The sequence below is a fragment of the Lolium perenne genome, chromosome 2 (genome assembly GCF_019359855.2).
Source record: "Lolium perenne isolate Kyuss_39 chromosome 2, Kyuss_2.0, whole genome shotgun sequence".
Classification (NCBI taxonomy): domain Eukaryota; kingdom Viridiplantae; phylum Streptophyta; class Magnoliopsida; order Poales; family Poaceae; genus Lolium; species Lolium perenne.
This window is the reverse complement of record NC_067245.2, coordinates 315449137-315469994: the sequence shown is the minus strand read 5'-3', so window position 1 is coordinate 315469994 and position 20858 is coordinate 315449137. Positions and strand designations below refer to the sequence as shown.

At 44.1% G+C, this 20858-nt stretch overlaps 1 protein-coding gene across 1 annotated transcript; it reads right to left on the bottom strand.

The window, feature by feature from the left end:
• Nucleotides 1–9157: 9157 nt before the first annotated feature.
• LOC139835885 (uncharacterized) lies at nucleotides 9158–19498 on the bottom strand. Its single transcript, XM_071825781.1, has 3 exons — nucleotides 19100–19498; nucleotides 18956–19009; nucleotides 9158–9274 (listed from the first exon to the last, which is right to left on the bottom strand). Exons 1-3 carry the CDS (start codon nucleotides 19496–19498, stop codon nucleotides 9158–9160), a joined length of 570 nt encoding a protein of 189 aa, XP_071681882.1.
• Between the last annotated feature and the right edge of the window lie 1360 nt (nucleotides 19499–20858).

The following is a 20858-nucleotide window of genomic DNA, read 5'->3' as shown; positions in this document are numbered from 1 at the left end:
TTTCTAGGAATGTCTTGAATAATATCCTAGGGTTCCTCTTAAAGATGATGATTTGAGTACTTGGATGTATATCCAAGGTTTAGCTCAAGGGTTGTTATTGCTCCTCTAATAATTGCTATAGAACTCTCACCTCTCTAGGTTTGATGTACAATAATATGGAATAGAGAAAGATATATATTTCTAGAGTGGATCTCCTTGTTATGTTTCCAAGAATGAAATAATATGAATACCATGAGGTTCATGGTAGGATCATGGATTTGTTTAAGACATGGAGAAGATAAGTGAAGAATGGTTTCTTCATTTATTGTTACTTAATTTCCATTTAAATGGATGTTCATATGTTATGGCAAGGAATACCATATTGTGATCTTTAATAAGATCAAGTAGTTGATCCTTGATTCATATGTTCTTGTGTTGGTTTTAATTTCATTTGATCTAACCCCTTAGATCAACTTATCTCTACCAAAAACAAGATTTTAGCAAAGTCACATTGAGGTTTATAGCACTTGACTTGATGAGCTACTTCAATTCCACCAAGATCCAGTGAAACTTCAGTTACTGTGACTGTTTTTCTTTAAAGCGCGAAAATTCCCCAGATTTTCTATGCATGAATGCAATGCACACATCTGTTTTCCTCTATTTTTGTAACCCCATTACCTGGGATATTACACTCCTCCGGACAGATCAGGTTCCTCGTAGACCAACTCGTAGTCTCCTTCTGGTGCTCCGTCGTTGGCCTCCACTTCATTGTCACAGTCTAGCAAGGGTGTCGAAAGAAAGTGAGTACAGAGGTACTCAGCAAGTTCAAAAGAGAAAAGGTGTCTGATGTACTAGCTACGACCATTGATCAGAAAATCTCAGGTCAATGCATGTTTCAAAAACATTTCTTCAAAAGGTTTATTTTATTTTGAAAACTATGCCCGCCAGTCTTCACAGGTTGACCAGAACTTCACGGAGGTCCTTTCCTGCCGCGTTCATAGTTCCCTTCCCGGAACAGGGAGTGACAGCCACAATTTGTTACACTCTGCAGAGGTGCATTACTTTTTCCATAAGAGAACTTATCCTTGATACCAACCGAGACGCGTTTCTCGTCCACACTTCCTTGGTGTGGGGCCAGGTGTAAGATCCAAGCCAATCAATGCCTTCTCCGCGACCCTGCATACCCACCCTTTTGTCCATCCGCACATCCCTGGTAGACAGCTCCCGTTCATACGGCTTTACACTCGATGTGCTACGGACAATCCATCATAGACGGTAGAGCGCTCTCATCCACTTGGATGGGGATTTAAAAGGACTTCCCAACCTACTGCGGTGTTATCACAACACCCAGCCAGGCCCTATCAAGTCCGTTGATATGCAGAAGGGAAAAGATACAGCTGACTTCCCCATAGCCATTATAGATCTCATGGTTAACGCGAAATGTACGGCGCTAGAATCACTAGACGACATTGGTGATTAGTCCTATATGAGTAGAACCCTTGCAATGGAACCTCCACCATAACAACAGATACCATGGTTCTATTGCCCACCACATAGTCATATTCATAATTGGAAAAGTAACATTTTATTTTCAATGCAGGAATGGTAAGTATAGTACTTTTGTGGGTAAATTGATAGTAAATAATCAATATGACATGAGCAAGGGTGAACTTGTCTGGTGACTGCGAGATAATGCAGTTCGATGTGTTGGATGGAACCTGGACCTCGTGTTCTGTAAAGAAGCATCATTGTCCGGTAAGGACAATGTTATAAAATCCAAATTATGCATGCATGGGTGTATTATTTCATGTTGAATCCCTTACCCTGGAATATTTATTAAGATTTAGGTTTGAGTTAAATATTTATGCCTTTGGCAGTAATTTATAAGTCCTTTAAATCCTTTAACATGGTTTTCTTTTAAAAAGAAAAGGATTTAAGAGTAATAGAGTTTTCCATTGGAAAATATTTACTTCAAATAAAGAATTTGAAATAATAGAGTTTTCCTCTTTTTGGAGATAAAAGAAATTTTGGAACATTAGAATATTTCCTTTTTGGAAAATATTAATCCTTTAAAAGAAAAGACTTGAAAAATAGAATTTCTTTTGAAAATATTTGATAAATAAATATTTGAGTTCATTTGGAATTTTCCTTGATTTTTATATCAAATGAAAATTGCAAATTTAAAATTCCAAGTTCATAATTAAATTCAAAAATTCCAAAATTTGAACTTGTGTTGTTAATTTCATTTCTTATTTTATTCTGGTTAAGAATTATTTTTAATACACTAATCCAATTTTTCTTGAATTTTTAGAGGTATTTATAATTATTTGGAATTTTTTAAAGTCCAAGGGTTATTTTAAAATGTGAAAAGAACAAAATGCCCCTGGGCCCACCAGTCAGGTCAACCAAATGGGTTGAACCACACTGGCCCAGGCGGTCGGTCGGCCCAGCGGCCACTCTCTCTCTCACTCACACGCGAAACCTAACCCTAATCGCCTGGCGATCCCGTGGCGATGGCGTCGCCACCACGGTCACCGCCATTCTCCGACCGTGTCTCGCGGTTCTAGGGCTCGCCGCTGGGCGCGTTCGACGCAGCGTGCGACGGCGCTCCCTTCCATCCACGTCGATCTAGTTTTACCCTCCTCTACTGAACGTGCGCGTGCTCGCCCGTGCCAGACGTCGACGAGTTCATCGACGAACTCCGTCGATCTGCACCTCCTGGACACGCCCGTGTGTTCGCCGCCTCCAACGCTGGTGGTGCGTGGCTTGGCACCAGCCTGGCCGCGGTTTGGCTCCGCCGTGGCTGGCCTGTGCCACCGAGCCGCCATGGACGCCGCCATGGACACGCCAGGTAACTCTGCTTCCCTCTTCTACCTCTCTCTCTACTCCATCTCCTCCATCTGCTCGAGCTCTGCCTACTGAATCCTCCTATGCGTATGCTACTGCTGCTATTGCTCTTGCTGTGCTTGCTTGATGCCCTGCATATGCCTACTAGTGCTATGCTCTTGCCTATTTATGCCTACTGATGCTATGCCGATGCCTGTTTGATTCCTACTGGTCAATTGTGCTAGGCTTACCCTATCTGTTCATGCCCTAGTGCTGCTCATATGCTTACTGATGCTTGTGTTCATCCTATCCTATCTATTTATGCTTTTGTGCTACTCCAAATACTTATTGGTGGCCTTGCTGTTGACAGAGGCTAGCATTGCTGACACTTGTGGTGCCAGTGATGCTCTCCTGTGCCCTGTGCTTGATCTATTTGATCCATTTGGATCAACAGATGCTAGTGGTGCTCTTCTGTGCCTTGTGCTTGATCTATTTGATCCATTTGATCAACAGATGCTAGTAATGCTCTTCTGTGCCTTGTGCTTGATCTATTTGATCCATTTGATCAATAGATGCTAGTGGCTAGGTTACAGGGTTAACTCTTGGCTAATTGATGTGCTTGCCCTAGCTATTGCCATGGTTTATACTTGCTCTAGCAGCTATTCATGTGTGTGTGTGCTGCTGTTGCTGTCCATAGCACATTGAATCAAATTCAATGGCTAGGATGCAATTGGTCATGCTACTAGTTGCCTTTCAGTGATGCTATTGCTTGTTAATGGATGGATTACTTTGTATTCATGCCTTGGTGGATTATTTATATATGAACTGCTTATGCAGTGTTGATTATATGCATTGATTTGTATGAAATGATATCTCCAACATCAATTGAAAGATAAATCAAGTCTGAATCCATTTCTGGATAATGATGACTTATGAATTTGGCTTAATGGATGGATTGTGGTTGATGTGACCACAGTAGCCTTGCTACTGCTTGGGTTGCTCTCACTGTTGGATTAATTCTTGTTGGCTACTCATCTTTGCTTGCACAGTAGGGTATCATAATTAATATGAATACCACTGTGCTTGCCTTGAAGAAATATATGTATAATCTGATGGTTTCTTGGCTAGGAATTTGCTAGGTGGTCCTTGTAGCTTCTAGTACCTATGTATCACTCTACTGGTTGCTATCTGTGCATCTATGCTTGTCTATTTGCACAAGAATAGTATCTGGATGATATTTGGATCTAGCTGCTCTATTTCTGCCAGTAATCCTTGGTCAAAACCAAGTGATGATAACCCCCATGAGCATCTGCTCATGCTTATGCCTTGTGTCATGCTATGAGATGGATTGGATCCATTGGATCCACTCCAGGTATCAGTTATATCTTCTTCCAGCTCCTAGATGGCTATGCTTAGTTGCTATTGAGCTTTTGCTTGATGGTTTTGATCACTTGCCCTTCTCCTCCTAGCTCCTGGATGATCTTGCTTAAGTTCCCATGTCTCTGGCTGGTTTTGGTTGGTTGCTTTGGATGAATGGATGGTTTCTGTGGTTGGTTTCGATGTTCTTGAGCAAGAACAGGGATGAACTAGCTACTGTTCATTGCTGGTTGCTGGTGGATGTTTATCTGGTCGACTAGGTGAATTGTTTCAGCTGGTTCTACCCTTTCATACTATCTGATGGTTCTCCCTTGCAATGACACACATACTTGTGCACTTTTGGTGACTAAGCCATGGTTGGCTTGCTGTTGAGCATGCACAACATCTTGTGAGCTGTGTGTGTGCTTGTGGTTGAACTTGAGCTCATGATTGCTCATATTCTGGTATGCTGGTGTCTATCTTGCTTCTGGCATGGTTTTTCGACAATGACAAGTGTCATTTACACTTGTATTAACCCCCTGGCTAGTTTCTCTCCTTTTTGCAGGTCTCCAACTCAATGTGATCCTGAGACAAAGTATTCCAAGACAATTAGTTTAGGATTTTTGTATATGATCCAATTCTTGTAATTCTTATTTTGTTTTACTTATTATTCTGTCCATTCTTGTATAATGAATATTGTAAAGACAATGTAATTTGTGTGTATGATCAATAAAGCTCAAGGTTTTGCTTATGAGCTCTTATGTAAATTTATTATTCACTTTTGAATTATTTGTGTATCTATGATGTGATTTGAATTATGAATTCATAATTTATTTATATATTGTTTACTTATTATTTATTTTGTTTGAAATCAAATATGAAATGCCAAATCAAATATTCTTCCAAAATCTCTAAGTTTCAAAAGAGGTCATGTCGAAATTCATAACACTCACATTGCTCTAACCCTAACAGCAACGGGAGAGAAACCTCGATCCCTCTTAGGTTTTTATGCAATAAGGCGCGAAAATTTTCCTCGTTTTGCGATGAAATGCACATCCCATTTCTAAATCTACCCTTCGTTGATCATATGTTCTGGGATATTACAGCTGCCACCCCACCCCAACGCGCCAAGCAGAAGCTTGTGGCGCCGCCGCGCTGGGTGGGCGCCGGAGGCGACCGCCAGGAGGGCGCTGCAGAGGCGGAGGATGTCGGAGAACACCAGGACGCGCCGACCACGGAGCTTGGGGCCGAGCCTCTTTCACAAGATCTCGCGCCGCCGGGGGCGCTGCGCGCGAGGCGAAGGCCCCGCCGCTGCCGTCCACCGCGAGGGCTTCGCCCGGCGATTTCCTCCGGCGGCAGCGGCGGGCGTGGGCAAAGGGAGGGTGGCGGCGCGGCGGGCTGGGGTTCCCCCAAGCTGCCGCTGCCAGGCGACGCGAGGGACGAGAGGAAGATTAAGTGAAAATATGGTTGTGGTTAATGCCTTTTGGGTGTAACTAAACTTATATGTCTTATATTTCACAATTTTTGATATTTTCTTTATAATGATTTCTCAAAGTTTGAAAGGAATGTCTTTTGGAGCTGCACCTCATATGGGACAGACGAAGTACTTATATTTATAGCGGTTTTATTTCAAAGTTAATCTAAAACCATAATTTTAATTAAAATAAAACCACCATGAGGAATATTTCTTCGGTTTTGATAGTTCTTAGCTAAGAGTTAAGTTAGCACTCTGTCAAGTCCTGCACCGACTAATTGCATCGCGGTTCATGCGTATATGAATTGCAATTTTTATTGCAACCGAGTTTTCCAGTTGCAAGTTTGGGATTTTCAGCCGTTGCAAGTGAAATGCAACTATCAAAAAAGTTAGAGAACCGCTACATTTGCTTTATGATTCATGGTAGTCACAAGTTACAACATTGGTTATAACAAAGGTTTGACCGTTTTACACTAGTCACAATGGAAAGTATCGATACTAATTTATGATACAACATCTACGATGCATACTATCATGAATTAGTATCATAGTTTTATCATATTTAATGTTTTGTAGAATCTCGATGCAAATATATGTACATGATATGTTTGCCACTAAAATTTCTAATTTTATGTGCTATGATACAATCTACCTATGATACTAGTTTCACATCTCACCTCATTAATTGATGTGCCACATAAGATTTTTGCTTACATAGCATGCATGATACTACCTATGATACTTTTATTGTGGCCAGTCTTATGAGAAATAATCACTCGAACGGGAACTAACAGCATCCATATTTCAATTCTCTTTTCAAAATATTATCTCTAGCCATAAATATTTTGTTTTGTGTTTAGTAAATCTAGATATTTATTTTAGTTTATTTTTTTCCTACATCCATGACAAATAGTTTAAACCAAAAGAACTAAGTAACTTTTTTTTTGTATTGTAGTAAAAAAAATATACTGATATACTGTACATCTCTGCAGTAACTAGCTGGCTCCTGAGCGTCGAAGATAGCCCGAAAGTGAGTGAGAAACGAGACGAGCACAGACCGGAGAGAACCGCCGAGACTGCGGGGCGATTTCGCATAGCAGAGCCGAGCGAGCTGCTAGGGGCTTGGGCGCTCCAATTCGTCAGGAGTGCTACCGTATTATTTTATCCTATCGTGGCATGCAGGTTGTGTTCATCCGTTCCTTCGGATACCATGGACGGAACACGGAGAAAAAGGTAGCTAGCTAGTCTAGCTTGGAGTAGCTCGCCATCGAACACGCACGCGCCGCCGCTGTGCGCGCAGGATTCACTCCACGGAAACGCATGCTGGAGTTGCCATACTCTGTGTACTACTCGATCAAACACGGTCCTAGCAGTCACACAGTACCGTTCGTACAATACACTGTACACATACTCTGTGCGAGACGGTGACGACTTTGTTACCTGGTCACTCCGTCCACAAATGAAGGAGCTTTTAAATTTTGCAAACCCGACTTTTAGAAATTTGATCAGCTTTGTCATAAAAAGAAACAGCATACTAGGTCAGTGTACTGATACTAATTGGAGTAGATTTTCAGACGATTGTAGTAGTGACACTAATTCAGTGTCATGAATAATTAACATGAAGAAAGCACGTGGTTACGCAGAGGATTAGCAGCACCGTACGTGGAATTGTGAGGTAGTCCTACAGGAGCGGTGCGTCTGGTCCGAGGAAAACACGCAGCAGCAGCAGGTACCAATTAATTTGGTTCCTCTGGCCCTCTGGACACTGTTTAGGTCGTGGCGCAGGCGGAGAGGCGTGGAAAGGCCCGTCTGCATGATTACGAGGGCCACCGGCTTTTGATTCCGGCTCCCTCTCTCGCTCTGTGGAGGTGACGTCATGTGACACGTCCTGTCCCCCGTTGTGCCGTCACCCCACGCTACATTCCCGGGATTCTGTCTCCCGCTGCCCCCGACAACCCGGCCCCACCACCCATCCTCGTAAGGTCGTCTTCCTCGGCTCCGTCATCTCGCCGCCGTGGACGTACGGCCGGCCCGGCTGGGAAGCTACGGCAGCTAGCTAGCTAGCTGTGTCGTCGGTGGCCGACGACGCCGAGGCAGGCTGATGTATGTAGGAGAAAAACAAGGTTGGAATCCGTCCGTATGCAGACGGTCAGCCGGCTCCCTCTGAGCGTCGGTGCGTCGTCGGGTTCGCCATTACAGGCAAATGGACGCTGCGAACGATGCAGTGCAGGGAGGGGAGACCTCTCCTTGGTCCTCGCTGCAGAAGCAGAACGTTAAGTCGAATTGCTCCATCGGAATTGAAGACCTGCCTGCGGCTGTGGCTGTGGCTGTGGCTGTGCGTACATGCATGCTGCTAGCTGGCCGCTCTGCGCGCGGAAGCGAGGCGTCTCGTTTTGGCACATCACGCAGCATCCCCAATTCGCCATGCATGGTGGACTGATGCGCAACACGACGACGTGGAGCTAGCTCCAGCTTGGTCCAGCACGAGCCTCGGCGCAATGCTTGTAGATGGCACGAATCATATCTTCTAATCCTCCGATCAAATTTAGTGATGCTAGTTAGTTAGTAGAGCATTTACCTAATATCCTGCGTCGATTAAATCAGATTAGAGATATAGTATATCTATGTTGACATGTCTTTATAAAAATTTGGTGCGCATTTTTTAAAATATGTTAGTATGGATACCTATATAGATACTGATCAAGCCAATATTCGGTGAAGAGGTAGTAGATATGGGTATGTATATTATCCAAAGGAAATTGATTATTTGATGTATTTTTTAAGACCATCCCTTTCTCAAAGAGGATTCTCGATAAAATTAGGCAAACCGCAAATAATCGCAGAACCAAGTCAGTCAATTGGCCCAACCATAAATGTTACTCCCTCCGGTTTCTTTTAAATTAACTCGTATTTAGTATAAAATTACACTAAATTGGAGTCAATTAAAAGAGACCGGAAGGAGTACCTCCCATTGATATAAATCATGCTATTATCAATATTACACTATTACCATTGCTCATTGTTATTGTGATGGGCTGACTTTCGATTATTGTGATGTTGTGTCTGCACACATTGATGCAATGTATGATCAAGTGTGCGGTTTCCGCTATATTCTATGTTTACACCTTTCATTCTCACATCTTTTTACATTTAAAACCCAATATCTGACCCAATCTAGCTTACTGTTTGACTTGTTTCGAACAATTTTAACTTGAAACAACGTACGGGGTCCCCGGCAGTAAGAATATTAAGCAACGATGGCCCAAAAGGCGAGCCGTGAAAAGGAAGCGTGGCGAGCCCTACGACTTGCACTGGACAAGAGGAATATCGATCATTACGGCCATGGATTGCCTCTCTTCTCTTCTTTTTAGCTAGATACAGAAAAATGTGCTTATGCCGTGGCCGTAAAAGTGTGAATCACTTCGAGTTCCCGAGTCCATGTGAATGTCCTACGTACATCCAAGTTGAATGAGCCTTTTCGAAGCAGCATGCGTCGCGAGCATGCCTCGCCGAACCCTTTTTCTACTGGGCGGAAAGGGTGGACTTGCGAAATGATTCGTGAGCCAGCACGTCGTAGGAGAGGTAGATCTTCGGCGCCGGCGGCCACGGCGACGTTCTGCATGATTCCTCGTGCTCATCCTGCACAAGGGCGCTAAAAAAAAGTGGCTTTTCATCGTCAACAGCTCCCAAAAGCTAGCGCCGCTAGCAGTTCTCCACACCGGCGAATCTCATTATGGCCGTGCGTCGTAGCTTTCGTGGCCGAACCAACCAGCGACGCCGGCCGATACCACGATCGAGTACACGTATCCGACGATCGATCCACCAATTGGAGTATAATTATTATCCGTCGCATGCATGAGATACGGTCGCGTGCCGCATGACAACATGCATGAAGAATGCATTGCCGTAGCCTACGCTCCTCCCATCTCACCTTTTTTCTTCTTCAAAAAGTAAGTTCATCGATGACGCACGTTGGAACTAGCATTGACTTTTCTGTTGAGAAATATTCAAGTATGCACTCCTGTTTTTTCTTCAAAAAAGTAAGTTTATTAATGAATACATCGTCTCAAACTTTGACTAATGATTTAGTCAACTAAATATAAATACTAAGTTATATGTCACCTAAAAATATACCTTAAAAAGTTAATTGAAATGTGCATCAGATGATATAGTTTCAAATGACATGCAACTTATATTTAGTTGATCTAATTATTAGTCGAACTTTTCCTCAAGAAACAAACTGGCTTTATATTCAAGAACATAGGGGATATTATTATTATATGCCCGAACGATGAACCGCGTATCTATTTTCGAAACAAACTATGGTTGTGAGAAAGAAAATAGGAAGAAGATACCTCTATTTCATAAAATGGGGTGGCGCATTCGGGTGTACCGCCACCCGCAAACGGGCATGTCCCACCGACCTGTATGCGCGGAAATGGACCGAAATAGATAGTTTCAGTGTTTAAAATGCGAACCTCCATTGAAAATGCCTTTCCAAATTCGTGAGTTTTCTTATAGTAATCGGTAAAACCATGTCTTTAGGCTCGATGAGGGTCTTCTCCAACAGAGGCCTGCAGATGGACAGTGACGAGGCCCAACAGCCATCCGCAAACGAACCGCGCCTTGCGGACCGGTCCGTTTTGGTGCATTCTTAGTCCAATTTTTGGTTGGCTTTGTGGTCGAACGGACGACAAGTGTGTCCATGCGGTATCTATATTCTGTCCACATAGAGACCTCTAGGTAGGCACACAACCGACTAGCACCACTCTCCCAGCCTCCCACCAATGTCGCCCCCTCTGCTGCCGTGTCGTCACCATCGCATGCAATGACCGATTTGGCCACCAGTTTTGGCCGCATATCATAGCAGTGTTCGTTCGGACCTCCCGCCACTGTCGTCGGGTGGCCTTCGCGCCACCGCAGAGGCCTACGATTCGGTCGCCACCGTCTATCATTCGTGCCGCCCGCAAGTTGTTCGACCAGTTACCTCGCCAACCGACCAAGGTAATTTGCAGGCCGCATATCGTAGCAGTACCATTGATTTCCTTTTTTAGTTTTAATGATTGTGACAAAATGAGAAATGCTTTGGTAAACTACGCACTATGACTTTGTATTTGTTTTACTCCCTCTCTCTGAAATTAGGATGCATATTAGTTTTGGTCAAAGTAAAACTTTGTAAACTTTGATTAAATATATAGAACATTGTAGGAACATCTACAGTATCATCGCAATGCTATTAGAATAGTTATTAAATATTTTTTCATATTATATGCATTTGGAATTATAAAAGGGGAAATGATTATATACTTACACGCATGGTATTGTAAAGTTTGAGTAAATATATATTTGTTTATTTGATGTACGTGTACCTTTCTATGAAAAGAAAATCTGAAGAATGGCTTTGGAACTGGTCTGCCACGGGACCATTGCGGGGCCATTGTTTCTCGCGTGACACAAATGGACTTGAACGGACCGTTCCAGTGCCCGAAACTAAAGCCGATGGCTTAACTTTCTCTATTTTTTTCCCGTGCAAAAGTAAGTGGACGGTGGAAGTGTGGAACGGTCACATCAAACTCGCGCGCACCACAGTAGTACCACACTCGCGTCACATACGTAGCGCGCAGGATTTGCAACTGGAACTCGCTCCGCCGTAGTCCATGCAGAAGACCCGCGTGTCAATCGATCAAGTCGCAACCCAGCGATCACGCAACAGCAGCACCACACATGGTGGTTGGGTTGGCCGATACGCATGGCAGCATGACATGTACGCCGAACAGGGTGACGGTGTCACTGCACTGTGCGCAACGGAAGTGACGGACGGATCGTCTCCGGTCTTTCCTCGCTGCCGTGCCCAAGCGGCCATACGGTCAAATCAAACTGGTTAACGTAGGCGACGTACGTGTTCCTGGCGTGTGCCGCTCGCCTTTCACTGTGCTGCGCGCGCCCCAAAGCTGCACGCCGTACGTACGTCCGACGACGCGAGACCCGTCGCCGCGTGTGTGATTGATCAAGACCGATGCAGAGCAGAGATAAGGGCATCTCCAACGGCGCGATGCATTTCGGACGCTCAAATTATCCACGGACGTCCGTTTGCGTCGGTTAGCGGACGTGGAAATGGTCGTGTGTCCGTTTGCGTCTGGGGTTGGCTCCAGCGGGGCGACGCATTTTCGGCGCAGGCCAGAATTCAAAAAAGATGAAATCGCGCCGCTGGAGATGCACGAAAATACAGCCGCAAATTGAGGGCTGAAACAAGTTCATCACACTTTGCAGCGCAAAGTGGAGCAAAAGGGGCACAACAAGGCCTGAACAGCAATAAAAAAAGTCCAAAAGGAGGCCAAGGTGCTGGGCGCATGGCGCCGGTGATCAGGCGTCTCGCGCGCGGATTTCGGCGCGCCTTTTCATGAACCATGCCCTAGTGTCATCGTCGACGCCGCTCAAGTCAGCAAACATGATCCTTGTGTCTTCTGCACGCAATTTGGCCTCGGCGTCTGCCTTTTTGGCCTCGATGTCCAGCCTTTGGACATCGAGGACCTCCTTGGCGAGGTTCTGGTAGATGGCGGTTGCGGCCTCTTTTTCCAGACGCCTCTTCTCGTCCCTAGCATCCATGGCGGCACGGTTGTCGGCCATTACCTTCTCCATGCTCTGCGTGAAAGCAATGGCCTGCGCCTCCCGGACAAGATCGGCCTTGGTAGCCTTCTGGCCTCGTGGACGAGGTGGAAGGACTGGACGGCCTTGATCGTCGTCTTCGCCGTCGAGGGTGACCGCTGTCCCATTCTTCATAGCTTCTTGGTAGGACGAAAAGCTTATCATCCACTTGTTGTTGTCTTTGAGCACTGATGTCTACGTTCCCCCTCCTTTCCTGTAGACAGTGTTGGGCCTCCAAGAGCAGAGGTTTGTAGAACAGCAGCAAGTTTTCCCTTAAGTGGATCACCCAAGGTTTATCGAACTCAGGGAGGAAGAGGTCAAAGATATCCCTCTCATGCAACCCTGCAACCACAAAGCAAGAAGTCTCTTGTGTCCCCAACACACATAATAGGTGCACTAGTTCGGCGAAGAGATAGTGAAATACAGGTGGTATGAATAAGTATGAGCAGTAGCAACGGTGACTTGCTGGCGTGTAGTTGATGGTGGTAGTATTGCAGCAGTAGTAACACAGTAAAACAGTAAACAAGCAGTAGTAACGCAGCAGTATTTAGGAACAAGGCCTAGGGATTACACTTTCACTAGTGGACACTCTCAACATTGATCACATAACAGAACAGATAAATGCATACTCTACACTCTCGTTGGATGATGAACACATTGCGTAGGATTACACGAACCCTCAATGCCGGAGTTAACAAGCTCCACAATAATGCTCATGTTTAAGTAACCTTATAGTGTAAGATAGATCAATAGACTAAACCAAGTACTAACATAGCATGCACACTGTCACCTTCATGCATATGTAGGAGGAATAGATCACATCAATATTATCATAGCAATAGTTAACTTCGCAATCTACAAGAGATCATGATCATAGCATAAACCAAGTACTAACACGGTGCACACACTGTCACCTTTACACACGTGCAGGAGGAATAGAACTACTTTAATAACTTTGCTAGAGTAGCACATAGATAAATTGTGATACAAACTCATATGAATCTCAATCATGTAAAGCAGCTCATGAGATTATTGTATTGAGGTACATGGGAGAGAGATGAACCACATAGCTACAGCGGAGCCCTCAGCCTCGGAGGTGGATTACTCCCTCCTCATCATGGAAGCAGCGATGGCGGTGAAGATGGCGGTGAAGACGGCGGTGGAGATGGCTCCGGGGGCAATTCCCCGTCCGGCAGGGTGCCGGAACAGAGAGTTCTGTCCCCCGAATTGGAGTTTCGCGACGGTGGCGGCGCCCTGGAGTCTTTACGGAGTTTCGTCAATTGGTACTGCGTTTTTAGGTCGAAAGGGCTTTTATAGGCGAAGAGGCGGCGCAGGGGGCACTGGGGCGCCACACCCTAGGCCGGCGCGGCCTAGGCCTGGCCCGCGCCGCCATGTGGTGTGGTGGCCCCCTGGCCCCTCTCCGACTCTTCTTCGGTGTTCTGGAGCCTTCCAGGAAAAATAGGAGGTTTGGCGTTGATTTCGTCCAATTCCGAGAATATTGCCCGAACAGCCTTTCTGGACCAAAAACAGCAGAAAACAGGAACTGGCACTATGGCATCTTGTTAATAGGTTAGTTCCAGAAAATGCACGAATATGACATAAAGTGTGCATAAAACATGTAGATATCATCAATAATGTGGCATGGAACATAAGAAATTATCGATACGTTGGAGACGTATCAGCATCCCCAAGCTTAGTTCTGCTCGTCCCGAGCAGGTAAAACGATAACACAGATAATTTCTGGAGTGACATGCCATCATAAACTTGATCATACTATTTGTAAAGCATATGTAGTGAATGCAGCAATCCAAGACAATGGTGATGACATGAGTAAACAACTGAATCATAAAGCAAAGACTTTTCATGAATAGTACTTCAAGACAAGCATCAATAAGTCTTGCATAAAAGTTAACTCATAAAGCAATAATTCAAAGTAAAGGTATTGAAGCAACACAAAGGAAGATTAAGTTTCAGCGGTTGCTTTCAACTTATAACATGTATATCTCATTGATATTGTCAACATAGAGTAATATAATAAGTGCAATATGCAAGTATGTAGGAATCAATGCACAGTTCATACAAGTGTTTGCTTCTTGAGATGGAGAGAAATAGGTGAACTGACTCAACAATAAAAGTAGAAGAAAGGTCCTCCATAGAGGAAAAGCATCGATTGCTATATTTGTGCTAGAGCTTTGATTTTGAAAACATGAAACAATTTTGTCAACGGTAGTAATAAAGCATATGTATCATGTAAATTATATCTTACAAGTTGCAAGCCTCATGCATAGTATACTAATAGTGCCCGCACCTTGTCCTAATTAGCTTGGACTACCGGATCATCACAATGCACATGTTTTAACCAAGTGTCACAAAGGGGTACCTCTATGCCGCCTGTACAAAGGTCTAAGGAGAAAGCTCGCATTGGATTTCTCGCTATTGATTATTCTCAACTTAGACATCCATACCGGGACAACATAGACAACAGATAATGGACTCCTCTTTTATGCATAAGCATGTAACAACAATTAATAATTTTCTCATATGAGATTGAGGATATATGTCCAAAACTGAAACTTCCACCATGAATCATGGCTTTAGTTAGCGGCCCAATGTTCTTCTCTAACAATATGCATGCTCCAACCATAAGGTGGTAGATCGCTCTTACTTCAGACAAGACGAACATGCATAGCAACTCACATGAAATTCAACAAAAGGTAGTTGATGGCGTCCCCAGTGAACATGGTTATCGCACAACAAGCAACTTAATAAGAGATAAAGTGCATAATTACATATTCAATACCACAATAGTTTTTAAGCTATTTGTCCCATGAGCTATATATTGCAAAGGTGAATGATGGAATTTTAAAGGTAGCACTCAAGCAATTTACTTTGGAATGGCGGAAAATACCATGTAGTAGGTAGGTATGGTGGACACAAATGGCATAGTGTTGTTTGGCTCAAGGATTTGGATGCATGAGAAGTATTCCCTCTCGATACAAGGTTTAGGCTAGCAAGGTTGTTTGAAGCAAACACAAGCACGAACTAGTACAGCAAAACTCACATAAAAGACATATTACAAGCATTATAAAACTATACATCGTCTTCCTTGTTGTTCAAACATCTTACTAGAAAATATCTAGACTCTAGAGAAACCACTCATGCAAACCCAAATTTTAACAAGCTCTATGTATTTCCTCACTAATGGGTGCAAGGTATATGATGCAAGAGCTTAAACAAGAGCACAACAATTGCCAAGTATCACATTACCCAAGACATTATAGCAATTACTACATGTAGCATTTTCCAATTCCAACCATATAACAATTAACGAAGCAGTTTCAACCTTCGCCATGAACATTAAAAGCTAAGAACACATGTGTTCATACGAACCAGCGGAGCGTGTCTCTCTCCCACACGAGCATTTATTCAAACAAAAACAAAAACAAGAAACATACAGACGCTCCAAGTAAAGCACATAAGATGTGACCGAATAAAAATATAGTTTCAAGAGAAGGAACCTGATAATTTGTCGATGAAGAAGGGGATGCCTTGGGCATCCCCAAGCTTAGACGCTTGAGTCTTCTTGATATATGCAGGGGTGAACCACCGGGGCATCCCCAAGCTTAGAGCTTTCACTCTTCTTGATCATAGTATATCATCCTCCTCTCTTGACCCTTGAAAACTTCTTTCACACCAAACTTCTCATAAACTTCATTAGAGGAGTTAGTACATAATAAAAAACTCACATGTTCAGAGGTGACACAATCATTCTTAACACTTCTGGACATTGCTCAAAGCTACTGGAAGGTAATGGAACAAAGAAATCCACCCAACACAGCGAAAGAAGCAATGCGAAATAAAAGGCAGAATCTGTCAAAACAGAACAGTCCGTAAAGACGAATTTCTAATAAATACTTCCGTTGCTCAGATCAGAAAACTCAAAACTAATGAAAGTTGCGTACATATCTGAGGAACACGCACGTAAATTGGCATATTTTTCTGATTTTTCTACAGAGAAAACAGCTCAGATTCGTGACAGATAGAAATCTGTTTCTGCGCAGAAATCCAAATCTAGTATCAACCTTCGATTAGAGGCTTCACTTGGCACAACAAAACACAAAACTAAGATAAGGAGAGGTTGCTACAGTAGTAAACAACTTCCAAGACATAAATATAAAACAAAGTACTGTAGCAAAATAACACATGGGTTATCTCCCAAGAAGTTCTTTTCTTTATAGCCATTAAGATGGGCTCAGCAGTTTTAATGATGCACTCATAAGAAATTGTAATTGAAGCGAAAGAGAGCATCCAGAGGCAAATTCAAAACACATTTAAGTCTAACATGCTTCCTATGCATAGGAATCTTGTAAATAAACAAGTTCATGAAGAGCAAAGTAACAAGCATAGGAAGATAAAACAAGTATAGCTTCAAAAATTTCAGCACATAGAGAGGTGTTTTAGTAACATGAAAATTTCTACAACCATATTTTCCTCTCTCATAATAACTTTCAGTAGCAACATGAGCAAACTCAACAACATAACTATCACATAAAGCATTCTTATCATGAGTCTCATGCATAAAATTATTACTCTCCACATAAGCATAATCAATTTTATTAGTAATAGTGGGAGCAAATTCAACAAAGTAGCTATCATTATTATTCTCATCAAGTGTAGGAGGCATAGTATAATCACAATAAAATTTACTCTCCATAGTAGGTGGCACCAAAAGACCACTATCATTATAATCATCATAAATAGGAGGCAAAGTATCATCAATGAAAATTTTCTCCTCAATGCTTGGGGGACTAAAAAGATCATGCTCATCAAAACCAGCTTCCCCAAGCTTAGAATTTTCCATATCATTAGCAACAATAGTATTCAATGTGTTCATGCTAATATGTTCCATGGGTTTTTTAATTTTCGCATTAAACCATTCATGTCTTGACTCAGGAAATAGTACAAAGAGCTCACAGATGTTTTCCATTATGCCTTACTAGTGTAAACAAGAAACAAAAAGTTGCAATTGCAGGATCTAAAGGAAATAGCTTTGAGTACTTACGGCGCCGGGAAATAGCTTAGTAGCCGAGATCCGGAGTGTGAGTACCTTTTACCTTTCCTCCCCGGCAACGGCGCCAGAAAAGTGCTTGATGTCTACGTTCCCCCTCCTTTCCTGTAGACAGTGTTGGGCCTACAAGAGCAGAGGTTTATAGAACAGCAGCAAGTTTTCCCTTAAGTGGATCACCCAAGGTTTATCGAACTCAGGTAGGAAGAGGTCAAAGATATCCCTCTCATGCAACCCTGCAACCACAAAGCAAGAAGTCTCTTGTGTCCCCAACACACCTAATAGGTGCACTAGTTCGGCGAAGAGATAGTGAAATACAGGTGGTATGAATAAGTATGAGCAGTAGCAACGGTGCCAGAAAATAGCTTGCTGGCGTGTAGTTGATGGTGGTAGTATTGCAGCAGTAGTAACACAGTAAAACAGTAAACAAGCAGTAGTAACGCAGCAGTATTTAGGAACAAGGCCTAGGGATTACACTTTCACTAGTGGACACTCTCAACATTGATCACATAACAGAACAGATAAATGCATACTCTACACTCTCGTTGGATGATGAACACATTGCGTAGGATTACACGAACCCTCAATGCCGAAGTTAACAAGCTCCACAATAATGCTCATGTTTAAGTAACCTTATAGTGTAAGATAGATCAATAGACTAAACCAAGTACTAACATAGCATGCACACTGTCACCTTCATGCATATGTAGGAGGAATAGATCACATCAATATTATCATAGCAATAGTTAACTTCGCAATCTACAAGAGATCATGATCATAGCATAAACCAAGTACTAACACGGTGCACACACTGTCACCTTTACACACGTGCAGGAGGAATAGAACTACTTTAATAACTTTGCTAGAGTAGCACATAGATAAATTGTGATACAAACTCATATGAATCTCAATCATGTAAAGCAGCTCATGAGATTATTGTATTGAGGTACATGGGAGAGAGATGAACCACATAGCTACAGCGGAGCCCTCAGCCTCGGAGGTGGATTACTCCCTCCTCATCATGGAAGCAGCGATGGCGGTGAAGATGGCGGTGAAGACGGCGGTGGAGATGGCTCCGGGGGCAATTCCCCGTCCGGCAGGGTGCCGGAACAGAGAGTTCTGTCCCCCGAATTGGAGTTTCGTGACGGTGGCGGCGCCCCTGGAGTCTTTCTGGAGTTTCGTCAATTGGTACTGCGTTTTTAGGTCGAAAGGGCTTTTATAGGCGAAGAGGCGGCGCAGGGGGGCACCTGGGGGCGCCACACCCTAGGCCGGCGCGGCCTAGGCCTGGCCCGCGCCGCCATGTGGTGTGGTGGCCCCCTGGCCCCTCTCCGACTCTTCTTCGGTGTTCTGGAGCCTTCCAGGAAAAATAGGAGGTTTGGCGTTGATTTCGTCCAATTCCGAGAATATTGCCCGAACAGCCTTTCTGGAACCAAAAACAGCAGAAAACAGGAACTGGCACTGTGGCATCTTGTTAATAGGTTAGTTCCAGAAAATGCACGAATATGACATAAAGTGTGCATAAAACATGTAGATATCATCAATAATGTGGCATGGAACATAAGAAATTATCGATACGTTGGAGACGTATCAAGCACCTCCCAACAATGGACCATATGGAAGCCCTTCTTGTGCGTCGCCCTGAACTTCTGCAAGGCGCGGGGTACCTGCAATCATAGCCGCCAATGATGTACAATGACGCAAATTGATGCAATGACGCAAATTGACTAGAATGATGATGGTTCTATCGTCTTTACCACTGTCAGGACGTCGGTGCCGCTTACGGGGTTGTTAATAGCATGTTCGGCCGCCGAGCAGAACTTGCTTGTCTCTTGTTTGATGTAGCTCCATCTTTTCCGAAGGGACTCTTCCGTCCGAGGGCCTGTGATATGGTAGGGCGGGTGCATCCTGGTCTCGTTGTACTGCTGCAAGACCTTGGCCCAATAGACCTTGCCCTTTTGTTGGGCGCCATTGATACAATCTTGGGTCGTTGCCAGCCACGCTTCACACAAACACTTGTCCTCGGCTTTGACGAAGCCTTGTGTCCTGCGGCTCTCCCCCTTCTTCTTGGTGGCAATGTCCGTGGGGATAGGATGTGTTGGTGCGTCGTCGAAGTCATCCACGCACACGGGTGTTGGTGTAAGGATTCGTAGCATAGAAAGCAAAAAAATTCCTACCGCGAGAACGCAATCCAATCCAAGATGCAATCTAGAAGATGGGAGCAACGAGGGGATGAACGAGACTAACCCTTGAAGATTTCAAAAGCCTACAAGAGGAGGCTCTCGTTACTGCGGTAGACGATCACTTGCCGCTTTCAAAAGCGCGTAGAAGATCTTGACGGTGCCACAATCGGGCAGCACCTCTGTACTCGGTCACACGTTCGGTGTTGATGTAGACGATGTCCTTCTCCCCGTTTCAGCGGGCAGCGGAAGTAGTAGATCCTTCTCGGAATCCCGGCAGCACGACGGCGTGGTGGCGGTGGTGGTGGAGATCTCCGACAGAGCTTCGCCTAAGCTATGTGGGAGAGAGAGGGAGGAGGGAACCGCTAGGGTTTCTGGCAGAGGGGGCTCTTGGGGGGTGCGTCCATGGTGGTCTTGGTGTGGCCGGCCAGCCCCTCCCCTCCCCTCTTTATATAGGTGGAAGCCCCAAGGATTAGGTCAAAAGTCTCCGAATAAGACCCCAACATAAACCTTCCATATGACCAAACCTAGGGGGAGTGGGACTCCCCCCTTTCCTTTGGTGGGGTGGCCGGCCACCATGGGGAGGAGTACACTTGGGACTCCTCCTCCCTTAGGCTGGCCGAACAAGGTGGGTGGAGTCCCTCTGAGACTCCACCTTCCATGCTGATATCTTCCGGATTCTTCTAGAACCTTCTAGAACCTTCTAGAAAAATACCGGATCATTTTCAAACCTAGAAAATGACTTTCTATATATGAATCTTATTCTCCGGACCATTCCGGACCTCCTCGTGATGTCCTGGATCCCATCCGAGACTCCGAACAAAACTTCGAACTCCATTCCATATTCCATATCTACTTAAACGACATCAAACCTTAAGTGTGTTACCCTACGGTTCGCGAACTATGTAGACATGGTTGAGACATCTCTCCGACCAATAACCAATAGCGGGATCTGGAGATCCATAATGGCTCCCACATATTCAACGATGAATTTAGTGATCGACTGAACCATTTACATACGATACCGATTCCCTTTGTCACGCGATATTTTACTTGTCCGAGGTTTGATCATCGGTATCTCTATACCTCGTTCAACCTCGTCTCATGACAAGTACTCTTTACTCGTACCGTGGTATGTCATCTCTTATGAACCATTCATATGCTTGCAAGCTAATTAGACGACATTCCACCGAGAGGGTCCAGAGTATATCTATCCATCATCGGGATGGACAAATCCCACTGTTGATCCATATGCCTCAACTCATACTTTTTGAATACCTAATCCCACCTTTATAACCACCCATTTACGCAGTGGCGTTTGATGTAATCAAAGTAC

Coding starts and splice junctions, on each gene's coding strand:
- LOC139835885 (XM_071825781.1), bottom strand. CDS start 19,498: ATGCTACGAATCCTTACACCAACACCCGTGTGCGTGGATGACTTCGAC. Junction 19,010..19,099: donor GCACCGACGTCCTGACAGTG/GTAAAGACGATA, acceptor CTATGATTGCAG/GTACCCCGCGCCTTGCAGAA. Junction 9,275..18,955: donor ACAAGAAGGGCTTCCATATG/GTCCATTGTTGG, acceptor GCCCTTGTGCAG/GATGAGCACGAGGAATCATG.